This window comes from Anser brachyrhynchus, assembly GCF_964034855.1.
Source record: "Anser brachyrhynchus genome assembly, chromosome: 8".
NCBI classification, from domain to species: Eukaryota; Metazoa; Chordata; class Aves; order Anseriformes; family Anatidae; genus Anser; species Anser brachyrhynchus.
Genome location: NC_137702.1, coordinates 5,630,715 through 5,647,718, shown reverse-complemented (window position 1 = coordinate 5,647,718; position 17,004 = coordinate 5,630,715). Strand labels below are relative to the sequence as shown.

At 45.7% G+C, this 17,004-nt stretch overlaps 2 protein-coding genes across 4 annotated transcripts; both read right to left on the bottom strand.

Annotated features, from left to right (window-relative positions):
* Window positions 1–333: 333 nt before the first annotated feature.
* On the bottom strand, window positions 334–7,073 carry LDLRAD1 (low density lipoprotein receptor class A domain containing 1). Of its 2 annotated transcripts, none has more exons than XM_080603247.1 (6): window positions 4,896–7,073; window positions 4,413–4,467; window positions 3,094–3,234; window positions 2,631–2,750; window positions 2,333–2,461; window positions 334–1,501 (listed from the first exon to the last, which is right to left on the bottom strand). In XM_080603247.1, exons 1-6 carry the CDS (start codon window positions 4,914–4,916, stop codon window positions 1,356–1,358), a joined length of 612 nt encoding a protein of 203 aa, XP_080459373.1. In that variant the 5' UTR covers window positions 4,917–7,073; the 3' UTR covers window positions 334–1,355. The 2 variants fall into 2 exon arrangements, with proteins under 2 accessions (XP_080459373.1, XP_080459372.1); XM_080603246.1 differs by having other exon boundaries at window positions 335–1,501; window positions 2,631–2,768; window positions 4,896–5,962.
* A 1,618-nt stretch (window positions 7,074–8,691) lies between these two features.
* TMEM59 (transmembrane protein 59) lies at window positions 8,692–17,001 on the bottom strand. Of its 2 annotated transcripts, none has more exons than XM_080603238.1 (8): window positions 16,776–17,001; window positions 14,489–14,594; window positions 12,357–12,451; window positions 12,007–12,159; window positions 11,635–11,719; window positions 11,232–11,316; window positions 10,364–10,472; window positions 8,692–9,640 (listed from the first exon to the last, which is right to left on the bottom strand). In XM_080603238.1, the coding sequence occupies exons 1-8, from the start codon at window positions 16,947–16,949 to the stop codon at window positions 9,485–9,487; spliced, it is 963 nt and encodes a 320-aa protein (XP_080459364.1). In that variant the 5' UTR covers window positions 16,950–17,001; the 3' UTR covers window positions 8,692–9,484. The 2 variants fall into 2 exon arrangements, with proteins under 2 accessions (XP_080459364.1, XP_080459365.1); XM_080603239.1 differs by having other exon boundaries at window positions 11,232–11,313; window positions 16,776–16,999.
* Between the last annotated feature and the right edge of the window lie 3 nt (window positions 17,002–17,004).

Below are 17,004 nucleotides of genomic sequence, written 5' to 3'. Positions count from 1 at the left end.
GGAAGCTTGAAAGTGAGAAATGTTTATCTAAAAAACTCTCAGTCACTCCTCTGAGCTGTAGCACTGAGGTGATGCTTTACAGACATGGCAAAAGCAAGGCATCCGTCCTAGCCTGGCATGGAAAAGGAGGGGTTATTAAATACAGCTCTAAAAATTTCCATGGTACCTGTTCCATTATGCAGAATTTTGCCATCTCATTCTAGGTAAAGCGTGAGTCAGAACACAGCGAAGCTATTTTAAAAGATCTGTCAGATCTATGGCTGTATCCCAGCTACGAATTAGAACAAACATTCACCATTTATACCAGCCATGGCGAGCTGCCGAGTTACAGATCACAGGAGAGAGAGGAAATGAGTGGACTGGGTTTTATTTTTAAAGATATGTGACCTGGGATGGCGGTGGGGAGAACAGTGCCTGATGTTTATTTTGGGCCTAGAACAGGAGAAACACTCACAGTAAATCTGTGTTTTCCTCAGATTCAGTGTTTCAGACACAGATGAGATTGTCTTTTCAAAGCAGCAGAGAAGGAACACAGCTTTCTTAAATCTCAATGGCACATCCACATCGCTATCCTGCGGCCTGCTTTGAAGGCCTGGCTGGCAGAGGAGCGAACCGAGCAGCGAGCAGATCCCGAGTCATCCCGCAGCCGCCCGGCAGTGGCTGCAGCTCTTGGTTTTCTTCTGCCCAACGCCAAGGCTGCCATGGATCCCTCCACACACCTTTATTCCTTGCTAACCGAACGCAGTGCAATGCATCCCAGCCCAGTGCCTGCTTGCGGAGCTGCCACTCCAAAACCACGCAGCCCCAAGACAAACACACTTTGGATGTGCCCTGGTCCCCCACGAGTGCCCAGGCTGGTTGGAAGGACAGCTACACCGCCACAGGAACACTGATTTTTCCCCACAAACCCCAACATATCCACCGCAGTTCCCTCACCATTACTCTCCACGCTGATCTTCATGGTTTGAACGCAGCGCAGGAGGTGGCCCGGATGGTGGCTCCCCAGACGTGTCACCCCAGCACCAGGCCCCACAGGAAGCATCCCAGCTGCGTCAGCGCAGAGCCTTCAAAGCAGCTGCTGAAACAACCCGCAGACGTGCTTTACACACCGGCACCACCTTCTCCTGCCCACGGACATCAGGAACGTGAAGATGTGTCAGAGGGAAGCGCTCAGGAGGACCCATGAAAGTGTCCCACAGACGGTGGCCACAAGCTAGAAGCACGGCGCTCCTGTCCCCTCACGCTGCTGATCGGGGCTGCTCAGGCCAGAGCTTCCAGAGCAGGAGGACAGCAGCATGGGAGGTGACAGTGCAGGAAGCACCCCGCCACGTCCAGCGTTTCCCGGTGCTGAGGCTTCACGGTGTGCAGAGGTACTCGTCGGACCAGCTGGTGCAATGCTGGACGCCGTCGCGGCACAGCGACCTGGGCACGCAGGCGCAGTACTCGTAGAACACGGGGCTGCAGCTCCACCACGCTGACCCGCACGGAGGGCAGGTGGCCACTGTGGGGGTGAGAAACCAGGAACAGAAATGCTGCTGCTGCTCTCACCAGGAGCCTCCTTCCTAATGCTGGCAGCTACTGAAAAGCCACCAGTGATGACCCCGTCTGTGAACCCACCAAAGAGACATTTTTATGACCTTCATGGCAGAGATGCCATCCTGAGAGGAACGGCCAGCTGTAATTCACTTGGTTAGCAGGCTACCCGAGACAAAACTGGTGTTGCAGACAGGTCTCACTGGAGGTTCAAAACCTCAGGGGTGATTTAGGAAGAAAGCTGCTGCTTATTTTTGAGCAGAGGTGGATTTAGGTCACAGAGGCACGCTCAGTCCCCCTTGGTCTTCAGGACTCCTGACCAAGGACCAAAGGCCAGTTTTGAATGATTGCTACTGCCTACAGCTATGCATCAAGATGGAACTGCTCCATGCTCAGCAAGTCACAGCGAAGGAACAACTTTTGGGGCTGGAGCAAAGAATCATCATATCATTTAGGTTGGGAAAGACCTTAAAGACTGTCAACTCCAACCATCAACCTGACCTACCAAGTCCCATCACTACACTGTGTCCTTTAGAGCCACGTCCATAGAGCCATAGAACCATTCAGGCTGGAAAGGGCCTTCAAAGCAGGGAGTCTCTCCCCTCTTGGCTGCCTCTGGCCAGCTGACGTGAGGGAACCCACGTAGTTCTCATGACCTAGCCCAGCCATTTTGTGTCTCAGAGGAGGACACAAGCCTCCAGGCGTTCCCAGCAGCAGCAGTAAGCACCACTCCTGGAAAACCTCTTCGATCTATCACCAGACCAGGCCCTTTGCTAACAGTAGTAGAAGGCAGACTTACAGCTCCCCATCTCGTCGGAGCAGTCCCCGCAGTCGTTCATCCCGTTGCACCTCTTGTCGGCATAGACCCAGTGCGCAGGGTTACCGCAGCGGAAAACCAGGTAGGCCGGGAGGCTGCGGGGCAGGTCGCCTGCAAGGGCAGAGACAGAGCCCGTGCTGAGCTCTTGGGGCACAGCTGTGCCTGCTGAAACAGGGACAGACAGCTAAAGAAGCGGTTAATTTATGGCCCAGTTGGTGAGACAGGTCTTCAGAGCACAGCAGGAAGAGCAGGGTGGGAAGATCTCAACAAAACTGCTCACCACAGAGTTTCTCCTGCTCATCCTCTCCGTCTCTGCAGTTGGTGGTTCCATCACAGACCTGGCTGGCTGGGATGCAAGTCACTCCGTCGTCACACAAGAAGCCTGTCCGGTTATTGGAGGCTGCACAGAGGCGGTTCGCTGAAGGGCAAGCAAGAGACGCTATTTTCTGACAGTCTCATGCTCACAGATGGTATGGGGAGCAAATCAAGGAGAAGATTTCAGAATCAAATGGGGGAATTCAGAAATTTATTTGTCATCTGGAAATAACCAGGGCCCAGGACCAATCTCCAGTGTCCTCATGGTGGGTGCCAGCAGCTTGAAGTTGTGCCACCCGGAGTTTCCACAGCCAAGGAACAGCTCACGGCCACCCCTCTCAGCCCCTTTCCTTCTCCCCACCACCGTTCCCCTCAGCACCGCTTTCCACCTCCGCCATGGGGCCAACGACGACACTCATGGGACTGACCTGGGGAGCGTGGTGGGAGCCCCAGCGCCACTGCCAGGCCCACGATGGCCGCCGTGGCAGCCAGGAGGAGCAGCACCAGCATGGTGACACAGACACATCTCGGCGGGCAGCGCAGGCAGGCCCCACGCGGCCGGCAGCAGCCTGTCGGGAGGCAAAGGAGAGAGGTGAGGGGCTGGGGGAGCCAGGGGGGCTCTGGGCTGGTGGGGAGCTGCTGAGGTGTGGGTGAGACTCTCCTCTGCCACATCAGCAGTTGAGTTTTAATACCTGGGCTCAGGCACTTCCATCACCCAAGGGTGAATTATCAGCTCGAAATGGTGAGAACTGGCCGACAAGCAGCCCCTTTCCCTCCCCAAAGACATTGCAGGATACAACAGGCTGCAGCCTTCCAGGGAGCCCAGCCTTCAGAAGGTTACCGACATAAATCAAGCAAAATCAGGAAGTTAAAGGCCAAAACCACAGCCATTGCAACACAGAGCAGCACACGTACAAGCTGACCAGCTGCCTCGACCTTGGCAACGCCAGTGCTGTGTGTCTAAACCCAGCGCTAACTTCTCTGGGATTCCTCTGTATTCCCAGACAGACAGGAAAAAATGAACGTGGTCATCTGAGAAACACACACGCTTGCGTAACTGTTCACTTAAGACAACCCTGCGTGAATAACTGGATTTTGGTGTTTCTGAACATAAAGAGCCTTGATGAAAAAGTTAGGATTTCTTAGCTGTGCCTCACACTCACTCAATTGCTGTGTGTCGTAGGAAGGCAAAGACACACCCCTTGCTCAGCCACAAAGGGATCCAGGCTGCAGTAACCAACTCCTCCGTCAGGCATGAGCAGGAATCAAAGGCAGAACATCTCAGTTTAAAAGATAAGTGGTGAATTACAGGGTGCCTGTGTCTACAAGACAATGCCTTTGACCGAACAGACATGAGTATAAAATAAAGGCAGTGAGAAAATGCTGTTTCAAGCCAATCTGCAGGTTTACTGTTGATTGTACGTGATCTCACCTTCTCTTTCTTAATGTGGACAAAATTTGCTGAAGCTTAAAACATATAGAAAGCCTACAGAAATAGTTATAAGCCTCATCTGCAACAGAGGAATATTACATATCATGTTACTGTGCCATAAGATTGCCAACGCCAGGCCAACAAAAAGCAGCTGAAGTCTATTAATTTTATAGTCTGGATGTTTCACTACAGAGGGGGGAAAAATATCAGTCTCAACAGATCATAAATACTGCCTGTATTTTACGTTGCCTAGATAGTTTCAGTTGATTTACAGTTCAATAACAAAAATGTTAAGCTTGGCATTACATTTGTTACCTCTTTCTTCAGAGAAGGACTTTGCTGGATCAAAAGGAGCTACATCACCATTCCTCTAGAAGTAAAGGAACAAAACACTGCTTACAGAAGTGGCACATGATAACCATGCAACATATGCTTTTCTAGTTCTTCTACCATCTTACCCAGGAATTAATATGTAAATATGGATAGACGTGGCAATAAATATTTTACATACAAACAAAAATTGCCTCAGTGGAAACCTGACCCAGATTTGGCTCACAAAGCGGTCAGATTACCTTTCAAATCTCCGTTTCCCATTTGTACATCAAGCGCTAACACAATACAGAAGTATTGATATCAAGTGCTGGACTTGATACCCTTTTGTATCAAATCAGGTAAAGTAGACATGACTAGGAAACTCAGAAGCCACTGATAGAGAAGTTAGACAAACAACGTTATCGAGAACAAGTGTATTTTAGGAAGCAGTCGCACATCAGATTTTTCCAGAGTGCAGGACCGTACCTGGGGATGAGTTTTGTTCATTCCTCCTGGAGCTAGTGTCTTCACAACAGCTCAGCGGACCACAGGGACCTCTCTGCACCCCAAAACTCAGCCATGTTACCAGCATACACCGGCTCTAACGTGAGCAATGTTACCAGGATACAAAACGCAACAGAGGGAGGAAAGCAAGGAGCGCAGTGCTGCCCGGGCACGCGTGCAGCAGAGGCCAGGGAAGACAGGCTGAGCACTTGCTCTGGTCAGAAGCAGGGTTTGCAGCTTGCTTCTCATTCCTCCCAGCTGATAAAGGACACAGAGACTTCTGATGCCAACAACCCCACTGCTGCTCCTGACACGTGTAGAAGATGAACGCTCACCCCCCAGCTGACGCAGCTTCCATTTACCTTGGTGCCAGCCAGGAACCAGAGGACAGGAGTTGAAAAGGCCTGAGGAAAGGGAGTCAGATCACCTTCACCCAAAATTCTTTTCCCCACCTCTTTTCTAAAACAAGGCTGACACACTGGCCTCTGGCATTAGCCCAGACTCCTGCAAGATGATCAGGTCTTGGCAGAACTGCGCAGGATACAGCCACCTGGTACAGCTTCCTCGCTTGGGCCATGAGCACAGGCAGAGCAAATCCTCCCGGGTCCTCTTTTACTTGCGTACGTGAATCTCCAGGCCTGCAGTAAACCTCAACATGAAATAGATTGCAGCTTCTGAATTGGCTGCAGGCTTCAACACCGCACACAGAGTGGATTTGCGATTTCAAGGACAAAATGCTGTGAGCCCACATTCCTCTTGCTTGCAGGAGGGTCCCCAGAACTCAAGCACCTCCAAATTGTTTCCACCCCGCAGGATTCTCCCTCCTAAGAACCAGTTAACCAGGGCTTGGAGAAGTTGGCAGCGGTATTGCCTAAAAGCTGTCCCCAAGACAGTTTCACCAAGTGAATTGATGCAAAACAACAAATAATGCCCGATAACAGAGGAATGACTATTGCTACTTCCCTCTCCCTCCCCAAGCACACAACTCCCTTGTGATTGCCTTGAGTTATTGGCTTCTTGGCAACAGCACGTGCCAGCCCTGCGCTCACCTGCTCGCAGACCAGCCCGAGTTAAATAAGCCTTCCTCCTTCAGCATGGCAACACCTGTTTGTCCAAAGCAGAAGCTTCTCCCAGAAATGTATCATGGTTAAACTTTGTGCCAGAAAGCTCTCCTGGTTGGAGAGGAATTTGGGGTGAGAACACCAAACCCCGACTAGCACAGTCCGTGACTCTAGGCACTCACCACACCATGGAAGAATGAGACTAAGGGTTAAAACCTGTGTACCAAATTCCAGATCCTCTGCTTTTTAAAGGGGACATTTAAGTTTCTAATCAGGCTTGCTAAAGAATGAGCATTTTGAACCTTCAAAAAGCTTTAGGTGATAGTGAGCTTGGTAAGAGTCCCATGTACCAGGTCAAGCAGACTCTCTACGCACATCCCACATACCAATCCTTAACAAAAACATTTAATATGTAGAGTAAAACAATTCTTAGAGACAAATGTCCATAAGAACTGTCATCTACCGCTGTTTCCTACCGCAAGATTATCAAGCTCAGCTGTAACCAAGCAGGTAGTCGGTTTCAGATCAGTTACACCCCATCAGATCACCAGCCCCCTGCCCCCCAAAAAAGAAAGACTTGATGAGAAAGAGGTAACACACACAAGCAAGCCTTCTGAAGCACAAAACACTTGCCAGAGTATTGAAAAGGAAATAAAGATGAATATATTGAGAATGATGTGAGACACGTGAGACCTTCGCAAATTCTATCACCCAAAACAAAAACCCTAAAACTCACACAGAAGTGCCACGGCTGCTTCTGCCAGTGGTGAATCGCACACGCTTGAGAGATGCCTTACTGAAGTCAGGATGACTCTATTTAAAATCTGTTCCAAGTTCAATTGAACGCATGCCTAAAGAGAATATAAAATGCTTTCCTTCTGCAATTTCAACAATTTAAGGCCCTTCATTTAAATGGTGGTCTTGGGCAGAGATCAAACCCAAATTGCAGCCTCTGAAAATGAAGATGTCAGGAAGCTAAACGTTTTTAAAAAAAAAAATAAGTAGGAGAAGCCATTTTGCAAAGTCAAATGCCAAGATAGTTTAAATACTCCACTTAAACTAGAAATCTTGAGAAACAAGTTCGATTCTCGCAGCCTAGGCAGTATCCAATTTTACTAAAGAAAGCTGCTTTGACACGAGCTTACAAGCACAGCGCTTAACGAGTTCTTTAGGCTCTGGCTTACCTTGGAAACAGTAGTGCCAAGTGACAGATTGCTACAGGCACACAGTTTCCTGTGACCTAACTGAATCACCGGCTTCACTGCACACATTACTTAGCTGAGGTGTCGTTATTAAACAGTGAACAAGAGACAAAACACGTAAAACTTTATTTGATCCATTTGTAGTTTTCTCCCTTTGTTGTAGATGCATAGGCAGATACAATGCCAAATAAAAGCAGAAGTTGTTTAAGTCAAACCTAGGAATGTAAGCAATAAAGTCAGACATTTTGGAACAGAAAAGAAAGTTTCACATTCATGAAATAAAGTCAACATAACAGAGGCCGTACTGTACACATTTAAAACACGCCAATAGCCGTGTTTTCCTGAAGCTGTAACACTCGCTCTGCAACTACACGTAACAGGAAAGTAAAATACTGTAACAGACTCAAACATCTACATGTTACTTATTCAGTTACAAAAAATGGGATTGCTAAAGTCTCTTCTGGAAAGGCAATCCAGAACAATGTAGTGCTAAGAATAGGGCAATCACTGAGCCCATACGTACAGATTTCTGAACACCCGTTCGCATACGTCACATCTGATAGCGCCGGACGCAGAACAACGCCATTCTGTGCTGGAGCAGGGCTGTGTACTGAGGTTTGCACTGCGTGAGCAGGAATGCAGGTCTCAACTGCAGTACTGCAGCAGAAAGGGATTTCCCACCGCTGTTACGCCAGTAACAGTGTTCTGAAAACATCACAACTGATTTTCACGACAGTCAAGTCTGAGGCCTTTGCATTAATGCCGCCCACACACAGGTACACGCCAATGGCTGCTGACACTGATTTCTGGTTCACAACACTGCTCACTGAAGAAAAATTTAACATCAAGAGGTACCAGTAATTTAAAACTTCAGCTTACAATTTCTGTACGTTGATACAAGCCTGCTTAAAACAAACCTCTCAGTGCTCTTAAGCCTCATTGAGGGAAAATCTGCTTGAGTGCATCTAGGCAGCGGTTTCCAGCAGTGCTGTATAGGCAACAATGCACATTCCTGCTTAATGGCCCCTGCAAGGCTGCATCATCTGCAGTTACACAACCATCAGCATCACAGCCAGATCAGGCTATTGAACCGGTTGTAACAGAAAGGGAACAACATATTGTATTCTCCAGAATATCAACCATTTCCACCAAATTCAGAACCTGGAGAAATTCTTTTTCTGCTTTTAAACCTTTACAGGAGTTCTGTATAATCAACACAACACTATGAGTTGGAGACCATGCGTTCTAGCCAGTTCTCAAATACTTACAAACAGACCTTTAAACAAATCACACATCCACAAATTGTGAATACTAAGGGAGCTAGCGATAGTAATCTCAAAGAAAAGAACAGCAAAAATGTATTAGAGACATGAGGGACACTGTTAGTTGTCGTGTTAGTGAATCACATAGCAAAATCAGGTCACCCTGCCCATGAGAGGAATGCTACAGACAGGCTTTCGTGCTGAGCATACCGTAGTCAATAATCAACCGTAGCAAAAAGCTATGTAGGCAACATTTTCTATACAGTCATTTTTATTTGTCTGTTCTCATTTCTCAGGAATCAACTTGTTTCTGTAAATGAAGTTACAAGACTAGAGTAGTTAATCAAGAGTGGAAAGCAGATTTTCTTCAGAAAACACAGGCTCTAACTTTACAAGCAATTTAAGACATAAAGGATAAAGTTTGACAAAATAATTGACCATGTGTTGTGTGTGAAAGGATATGTCCACAAGTTTTAGCAGTTTCCATCTTTCACAAACTGAGTTCTAGCCTACAGTACCTCACAAATGCTTTCCATCGTGGATATAGCCACACTGTAGAAAAAATATATTTATTTTTGCAGAAAGGGTTGTTTATGCATGGACATTAACAAGTACAAAAAAATCAGCAGATAATTTTATAATATTTTCTCTTAACTACAACAGAAAGTGCAACACTAAAAAGGCATCTCCTGCCCACTTAAAATTTCTTATACCTTTACAAAGCTAACTCTGAATGTACACGTTACATCCTAGAACACACAAATAAGTTTGAAAGTGTCGTGGCAGAAGTATGGAAAGCATGCTTACAGCTTTTGTAAGCAAGACACATAGCAAACACCAGTGGAAAGTGATCATGTCTGGAAACAAATTCAAGGTGTCTGAATCTTCACTACTACCTGAAAACAAAATCCCATGACATGTTGATTCTGTAACTTTATTTGCATTTAAAGACTGGCTGCTAAACTTCTTATCTGAAGAACCACCACAAACAATCAGGAGTTTCTAGCACTGTTAGAATTAGTCTGTTCATTCCAATGGAGGCTTATTTAAATTGCTGATTGAGCCAGATTAACTTTTGTAGGAAGAGGTCCTGCTTCTTCGTGCTCCTCGGTCTTGCATCTAACCACAACAAGCGCAGAGGATGGGTATCTGCTCAGTTTTTGTTCATTCATGTATTCCAGATCTCCATAGATGCTCAGCTTCTGAAATATTTAAACAGATTACTTTTAGACAAGGACTCTTGATACTGTGAATAAAATGCATTTCGTTATGCAACTACATTCTTGGTTTTCATGTCTGCAGCCCTTCAACAGAAGATAGCCCAGACTTTCTGCATCAGCTGAAATTCATGACAAACTATATTTGAGTGCAAATAAACGTATTAAATCTGCCAGAATAATAGCAGATGTAGTGCTTGTGTACCAGCCTCTTTAGCTTGCAAATACTGCAAGTCTTGCTTATTTCAGAAGCAGTTATCTCTCTGGGCACTAGGCACACTAGTTCAGTTGGTTCCCCTCTGATCAGAGTCTGTGGTGACTTCTGTTCTCACTGGTGATCCTCCTGAACAGCAGCCATACTGGGTTCCAGCCCCACCATCCAACCCTCAGCAGAGAAACAAACAGAGGCTGCTTTCCAGTTAAAAGCCACCTAAAAGTTAAGAGGGCAGGGCTACAAGGCAAAAGACATCGCACCTGGTCCTACTGAGTAAGGCTCAGAGCACCTATTGGCCACAAGAGCGAGCAAAAATTGTTCAGATATAAAATCATCATATAAACAACAAAATCTGTTTGCTAACCACATCTGCAAAATGAACTTTTTCCAACTGATCCCTCCCCCATATATGTTTATCGGCCTGTAGAAAGCTGTAACATAAAAGCAATATCATGAATAAATTCAAAGTATTTTAAATTATAAGGTAGGGTTACCTCAGATGGAACGTACTGCTCCACAGCTGTAGCTACTGTTGCACAACAAATCCAGAGCAGCACCAACACTGACAGGACAAGTGTAGTGGTTAAAATCCAACTGGAATTTCTGTAACGAAAAGAACGTTACTAGATTTGATATATTGAATATCAAAGTATGGACCTAAAAAGTTCTGCTCAATTTTGACCGTATGTCCTATGGATTCACTAGTCTCCTTCAGACTTCTGGGTATACGGTTTAGCCTCCAACACCTATTTAGTATCTGACTTTAAAAGACACTGAGACTGTTGGATTCTGTTTATCGGGCCCTAAGCATCCTCCCACTCACAATTTCAAGAGGTGCAGTTCACTGATCCTTCGTACCTAAACTTTAAAGGAAAAAGTCATCAGTGAGTAAGGGAAGAAAGAACCAACACTGATCTTCAGCAAAGCTTAAAGATACAGTGGGCATTTTCAGCCTAGACATGAGACACAACAGTGTCTTTCATATCAGAAAATCCCAAAACAAAATAAAAGTGCTTTGCCCTAAAACATTATCAGAGGTAAAGAACAGGCAAAACACAGAACTGATTAAGCAGTTTGCAGAACATACTCAAAAAAAAAGTTTAGGAAACAGTCAGCATTGTGTTCCACATTCAAAGCATAGGAAATCATCAACATTCTGATCAACTGAAATGTGAAAGAGGATCAAAGTTGGCAGACCAGCTCACAAACAACATTGGGCTAGCACAGAAGGTAGCGATAACAGAAGGTCAGATACACAAATACAACTGCTGGGCATCCTGAAGCAACAGACTCGCAGCGCTGAGACACTGCAACAGTGCCACCACTACGCTCCGTACGAGGTACGGTACACGACATACATACATGGAAAGACACTTGAAAAGGCTGTCGCTTCCGTGCTCTTCAAAAAGCCCTCGGTACATCTGCGAACTTCCTGGGCGTAGGTCTGCTGAAACAGATCAGCAGAAACAGCTGTCAGAAAAGCAATAAAAGTAGGAGAAGCCCCAAACTTTATACAGTTTGTTGATGCAGAGAACATAAAAGGAAGCTTTTAAAATGGCCCTAGCTTGCATGTTTCTATTTCCAGCAGTCTGGTTTCTACCACAGACTTTGCTAAGGGTGCATCATGCAGTATACGTCCCAATTATATTTTAGCTTTCTAAACATTTGCTTTCATGTGCCACCTGCAATTTCTTTTTTTTCTTTCTCTCTTTGCATGACATGGAACATTTGCATTTGCTCTTCCAAATCACAAGGAACAACTTACCGGCTGTTTTACTCAGCGATAAAGATCCTCTCGCGTCTCCAGTTTCCTGTTCGAGTTGTGGAACATACTGTACTTCTGGCTTTGACTAAAACAGAATCAGGGGTTAGGAGATCCTGCTAGCAAGCTCCCATTAATTTTGATCATACACATTTTCAAAATTATTAGGGAAGTTAACCTTAAGACATACACCATTCACATTTTTTTTCCTTGTACCAGCACTGAAGGTGGCGAAATACTATCGAAAACTAAACACTTCTGACAGTGCTCTGTTTTTTTTTTTTTTTTTTTTTTTTTCCCCCTAAGACTGGAAGGAGCAGAATTATATTTTTGGTAGCTAGGACACCTTAATCCTAATGAAAAAATGACAAGCACCTGGAATATGACAATTTTTCCATCATCTGCTTGAAGGTAGAAAGTCCACGAGGACGTTATGAAGCTCTGAGCTGAGTCCATCATGTCACTCCAGAACGATCTCACCAGTGTCAGAGGAAAGAGGAGATGAATCCTTGGCATCAGGGACATTAACTGCAAATACATTAGCCGGTTTTCTGTTTGTTTTTATATGAAAAGGCCAGAAGTCATGTTCATGCTCACCCCCAGCCCCATGTCTGTATTTCAGTCCTTCGGAAGATCTGTCTTCCGTTTGAAGAAGTTTAAAAAAGAGAAGACATGCTGAACAGAAAACAAGTAGGTGGTATTTGAAAAACATGTCATCTACTTACTTGCTCTTGCCTTAACTCAGCAAATGGCAATTGGTTCTGGCATCCAAGATGGCAAGCATATTGTTCATCAGATTGGGAGTATGCCTCGGTACAAGCTGCAAGGAAGAAGTTCCCCAAATGAGAAGATAAATTCTGCATTTTAGTTACGAAAACATTTTCAGCATAAGTTGGATCAGAAGCAAAGCAGCAGTTAAAAGACTGACAATCCTAGCTGTAGGGAAAGACGTGGCAATCACTCCACGGTTAGCGTTTGCTGTGAGGTCTAACGAAGGTTATGGAATCAGAGCTGACACACACGACATATCTGAAAACCGAACGCAGTCAGAGCAGCTGATCAGAAATGTTATTCTAGACAAACTCAGGGTTGCGACTTTTCATTGATCCTCTTCCTACCACTGTATTTTTTCATGTACAGATCACATGAAATAAATATATATATTTTAACCTCAGCGAACAGAGCTGGGATACTAAAAGAATAGAGGAAGCCTAGGTTGACTAAATCCCTTAGAGGTAACAGCAGAAGTCCAGGTATCACAGGAAAATGAAGGGAGCATTCTCCTTCGAAAACTGTGTTGAAAATACTACTATTTATTTTTAAACAAAAAACTAAGCCAATTCTTCATTTTATAGGCATCTTCTAGTTATTGTTCACCAGAGATCATGAAGACCAAGAAATTGAAATTATTCCCATTTATACACGGAGAAACCAGGCAGACAACCTACGGGCACAGCTCTTTCACAAAATACTAGAGCTGAGATGGACAACGTCGCAGCACTGCTTGAACTAAAGACTCAAACCAAGCAGCGACACCGACAGCAGCTTTCTGAATTTTCCCACAGGAACAAACGCACCACCAAAGGCCAGAATGCTGGCAATAAGCACGGCCTCCGCAGCTAAACATTGGAGTTCGCAGCTCACAGCACCTGAACAGCAATTCCATGGCAAAAGTGCCACCAAACTAGTAGACACAGAGACATCAAAAGACAGAACTGAGCAGCTCAGCCAAGATGCATCTTGCCAAGCACAGAATAATTAGTCAGGGTACCAACCAGAGTAACAGATTACAGAACATAAGCCAGCAAAAGACAACAGCCTCAGGAAGGAGAGTTAAATCAGAAAGTAAGCAACTGTTCAATTACCTCTACATGTGCTTTATTGCTACATCACCCTTTTTATGGCACTCTTTCTTGTATGGTTTGACAACTAGACTGACATGCTGTATCACAGCTATACACAGTCTATGACAGACTTGAGCATTAGCCCATTTCTGGAGTATTTAATACAGTTTGGTATCACATTAACATCTTTGCACGTCAGGCTTTCTACTTACAGACCTTCCATCAGCTCCCTGAGACAGCCACTAGCCCTCTGGTTTTTATGAGCTACTGGGAAGACAAAAGCCTCCTTTGAGCACTGAGTCAGTGCCTAATTATATTTGAAATACAGAGGGGACCTACTAGCTTTCCTGCTCTGGGTGGTTATGTCCCACTTAATCTGAGTAAAACTGTTCACCAGCTGCCTTACTGGGTAAGTTCTACACAAAAATAGTACTTTTTGGCCTGTAGTATACATATTTCACCTTCACCATGAGGTTTTTGCTCTGACACGGATCTCAGACAATTAGTCAGAAGTATTTAATGGTCTATTTCAAACAAAACATACCTGTTCCTGAGGGTTTAGCCCAGACCACCCGTTACAAAGCAGACAGTACGTTACGATCTGTGTTCTTACTCCAACTGAACAATTCACTTTCACAACCAAATTTGTTAGGAATTGTACATGGCCCTGATGTTGCGCAGAGTTAGGAAAGGAAAAGTGTTGAGTGGATTCTTTTTCCAGCCATTTTTTGCTCTCCATGACAAAAATTTTAAAGTGAATTTAAGTACTTGTAACTTATTCACAACTGATTAAGAAATTCAGGAAAATGGTAACACTACGGACCATGGAAGAAGAAAGTTGATGAGAACATACAACCCTCCAAGAAGATCTCGTATCCTATACATAACCTTCAAGAAGTTGTTAAACAAAACCAAGAAGCAACTGAAATAATCCCACCAATTCAATGATGTTCCTGCTCTTCCCTCCGTGCATCTCCACGCTACGGGATGTTAAAGGAGTACCAAATTCTTACCGGAATCGCATTCCAGTTTGGTTCGATTCAGATCGATGCCATCATCCACAAACTGGCAAATGGAAAAGAGTCTGCAGCCTCGCTGGCACGCATACAGTTCCTCTTCCTGGGAAGGCACAAGAGAAGATTGCATTCCTCCATTCAAGAAAAAAATGCGAAAAAACAATTTTTTTTTTTGGAAGTGCTATAAAAAGCCCCACACTAGAACACCGTCCTTCCTCCCTTCACTGGACCTAGAAGTCAGCTAAGCTGGCGGTCTGGCTAACCTGAAATAAAACCAAGCTACAGCTCTTTATGGCTGTAACATAGCTATTGATTTATTTCAGACAGAGCTCTCTATCCTGTGGTAAGCCAGACCTGGAACAGCAAATCCTATTTTGCAATGCCAGTCCTACAACTCACAGCGAAGTTACGATGCAGTCTTGAAAAAGCGTTGGCTTTAAAAATAAGACATACCGCTGTAAAAGATTTACTGACATTCAACCGTGGAACGAGTACAGTCCTCCATCGTGCAACTTCAGTACAGAACCCAACAGGTGAGGACAAAAAAAAGACTTTTTTGTCAGCATATTACAATATATCCACCAGACTAGTTAGAAGGACAACAGATTTGTTGAAATAAAACATTAACTTCTGACTGTCTTCTGTAGCAATACCACGGTTAACTACGTGTGTGCACTTCCCACAACCGATGCTCTCCCCGTTGCAGGGTTACAGCCAGCCACCTGAGCGCTCCTACTTCAGGTCAGGAATCAGACCCATCCCAACTCTCAGCTACACGGCCGCTCACATGATTGCTCCCAGTTGCTTTGCAGGTGGTACACAGGCTCTGAATTAACCTAACGAAAATAAACAGACCACACCTTACCGCATAACCCATTGTGAACAAACTGGCCGTTGTTTGAGAGCACAGGTTCATGTGCTTCAAAGGCAGAGAAGTGGAAAATGGAACACAGAACAAAACTCAGCTCTAACAGCACAGGCAGGGTGGCTCAAACAGTTACATTGGTGCCAAAACCACATTCTATAATTTGATATCCAACCAAAGCTAGCTTTAAAAACATTTCTGTGGCAGTCTTCCACAAAAAGTCTTAGTGAAAATTGACTTATTCTCCAACGTTAACGCAACCAATTTCCTTCTACTCAACTGATAGCTTTGTGACAAGCAGACCAAAGACTAATTGGAAATATTTTAGGATAACATTTAGTCCTAATTTCCCAGATTTAGTTCCCTCTCCTCCCTATCATTGCACGGAGGTACCAAAGCATATGACACGTGCAGATCTAGTGTTACCTGTACGCCACACAACTCCCTGCTACCTCCCTCTGTGGAGATACCAGCATCAGCTGCTGTGTGAAAAAAGCCAATTTTAGTTTCACGTGAAAGTGAACAGAGCCCTGTTACCTCATATTATCACTACTTGCATTTTCCTGCTGCCCTCAAGTGAAATCTCAAAGCCAGTGTAAGAACGCCCCTCATTCAGAGCTCAGACCGCTATACAGCTGCAGCTGATAACGCAATATATTGCCAGTGAAAAACAAAACAGGGGAGATGAGGCCACAGTAACAGCTTTTCCATGTTCACACCAGCAGTTCGGAGCTGCACGAACCTTTGAACCAACAGTGAACTCTGAAGCAGGCAGCTGTATCCTCGCTAGATATCATTCCACTGTCTCATCACGGGACAGAAGAAATTCTGTGCAAGGAAATCCGAACAGGCTGAAGGTTCTGCCAGGCTACTCCCTGGCCACCGTTTCTGCTTCATCCTTCAAAATGTGTCACCCAGGCATCCTGGCTTGGGTCCTTGGCACTGTTCTAGTTAAAAGATGCAGCAGCCTAAGCCGAATGACAGCTGCCTCTTTAGGAACAGGAGGAGAAGAGAGGGACCCCTCCCCGCACCCACAGAACGCAGAACCTGAAAAAAGCATTTTTTCTTGTCCTGGCTTGTGAGGAAAAAAAAGTCACATTACGGACATTTAAGCACATGCTGTCTACGTAAAAAATCTGTTTATTTTAGACATAAAACAACCGAATATATCGATGCTCATAAACTCCTCATCGCATTTCCTTCTGCACTTACTGTGCCACACATTTCTTATCTTACAAGAGCCCGCCTGACGCACCTTCAGCGGGAACACACTGAAACAAGGCTGAGCCCCGCTGCTCGCACCGCCATACCGATTTCACCGGCAGCACAGCCCCCGGAGCCCCCAGGAGGCCGAGCAGGAGCAGCCCCGAGGCTTCCCCACACCTATCGCTGCCACCACACGGCGGGGCCCGCCCGTACCTTGGGGTAGGTGTGCAGGGAGTAGGTGAGCTGGCAGGCGCGGTGGCAGGACGCCGTGTTGCCCAGCACGGAGTCGAAAGCCTCGGACGAGGCGGCGGCGGCGGCAGAGGGCACGGCACGGGCCTGGCGGCCGGCGGCCACCAGCAGGAGCAGGCTGAGGGGCAGCGCCGCCATCTTCCTCCTCCCTCACCGCCCCGCTGACGGGACCAGCCCGCCGGCCTCTCGCGAG

What these genes read in the sequence shown, in the direction of transcription:
- LDLRAD1 (XM_080603246.1), bottom strand. Translation starts at nt 4,916, where the DNA reads ATGAACAAAACTCATCCCCAG. An exon ending in TGAACAAAACTCATCCCCAG is followed by an intron (nt 4,468 to 4,895) that starts GTACGGTCCTGC and finishes CTTTACTTCTAG; the next exon opens with AGGAATGGTGATGTAGCTCC. An exon ending in GTCCTTCTCTGAAGAAAGAG is followed by an intron (nt 3,235 to 4,412) that starts GTAACAAATGTA and finishes GCCTCCCGACAG; the next exon opens with GCTGCTGCCGGCCGCGTGGG.
- TMEM59 (XM_080603238.1), bottom strand. Translation starts at nt 16,949, where the DNA reads ATGGCGGCGCTGCCCCTCAGCCTGCTCCTGCTGGTGGCCGCCGGCCGC. An exon ending in CAAACTGGAATGCGATTCCG is followed by an intron (nt 12,452 to 14,488) that starts GTAAGAATTTGG and finishes TCTTCCTTGCAG; the next exon opens with CTTGTACCGAGGCATACTCC. An exon ending in CTGAGTTAAGGCAAGAGCAA is followed by an intron (nt 12,160 to 12,356) that starts GTAAGTAGATGA and finishes ATGTATTTGCAG; the next exon opens with TTAATGTCCCTGATGCCAAG.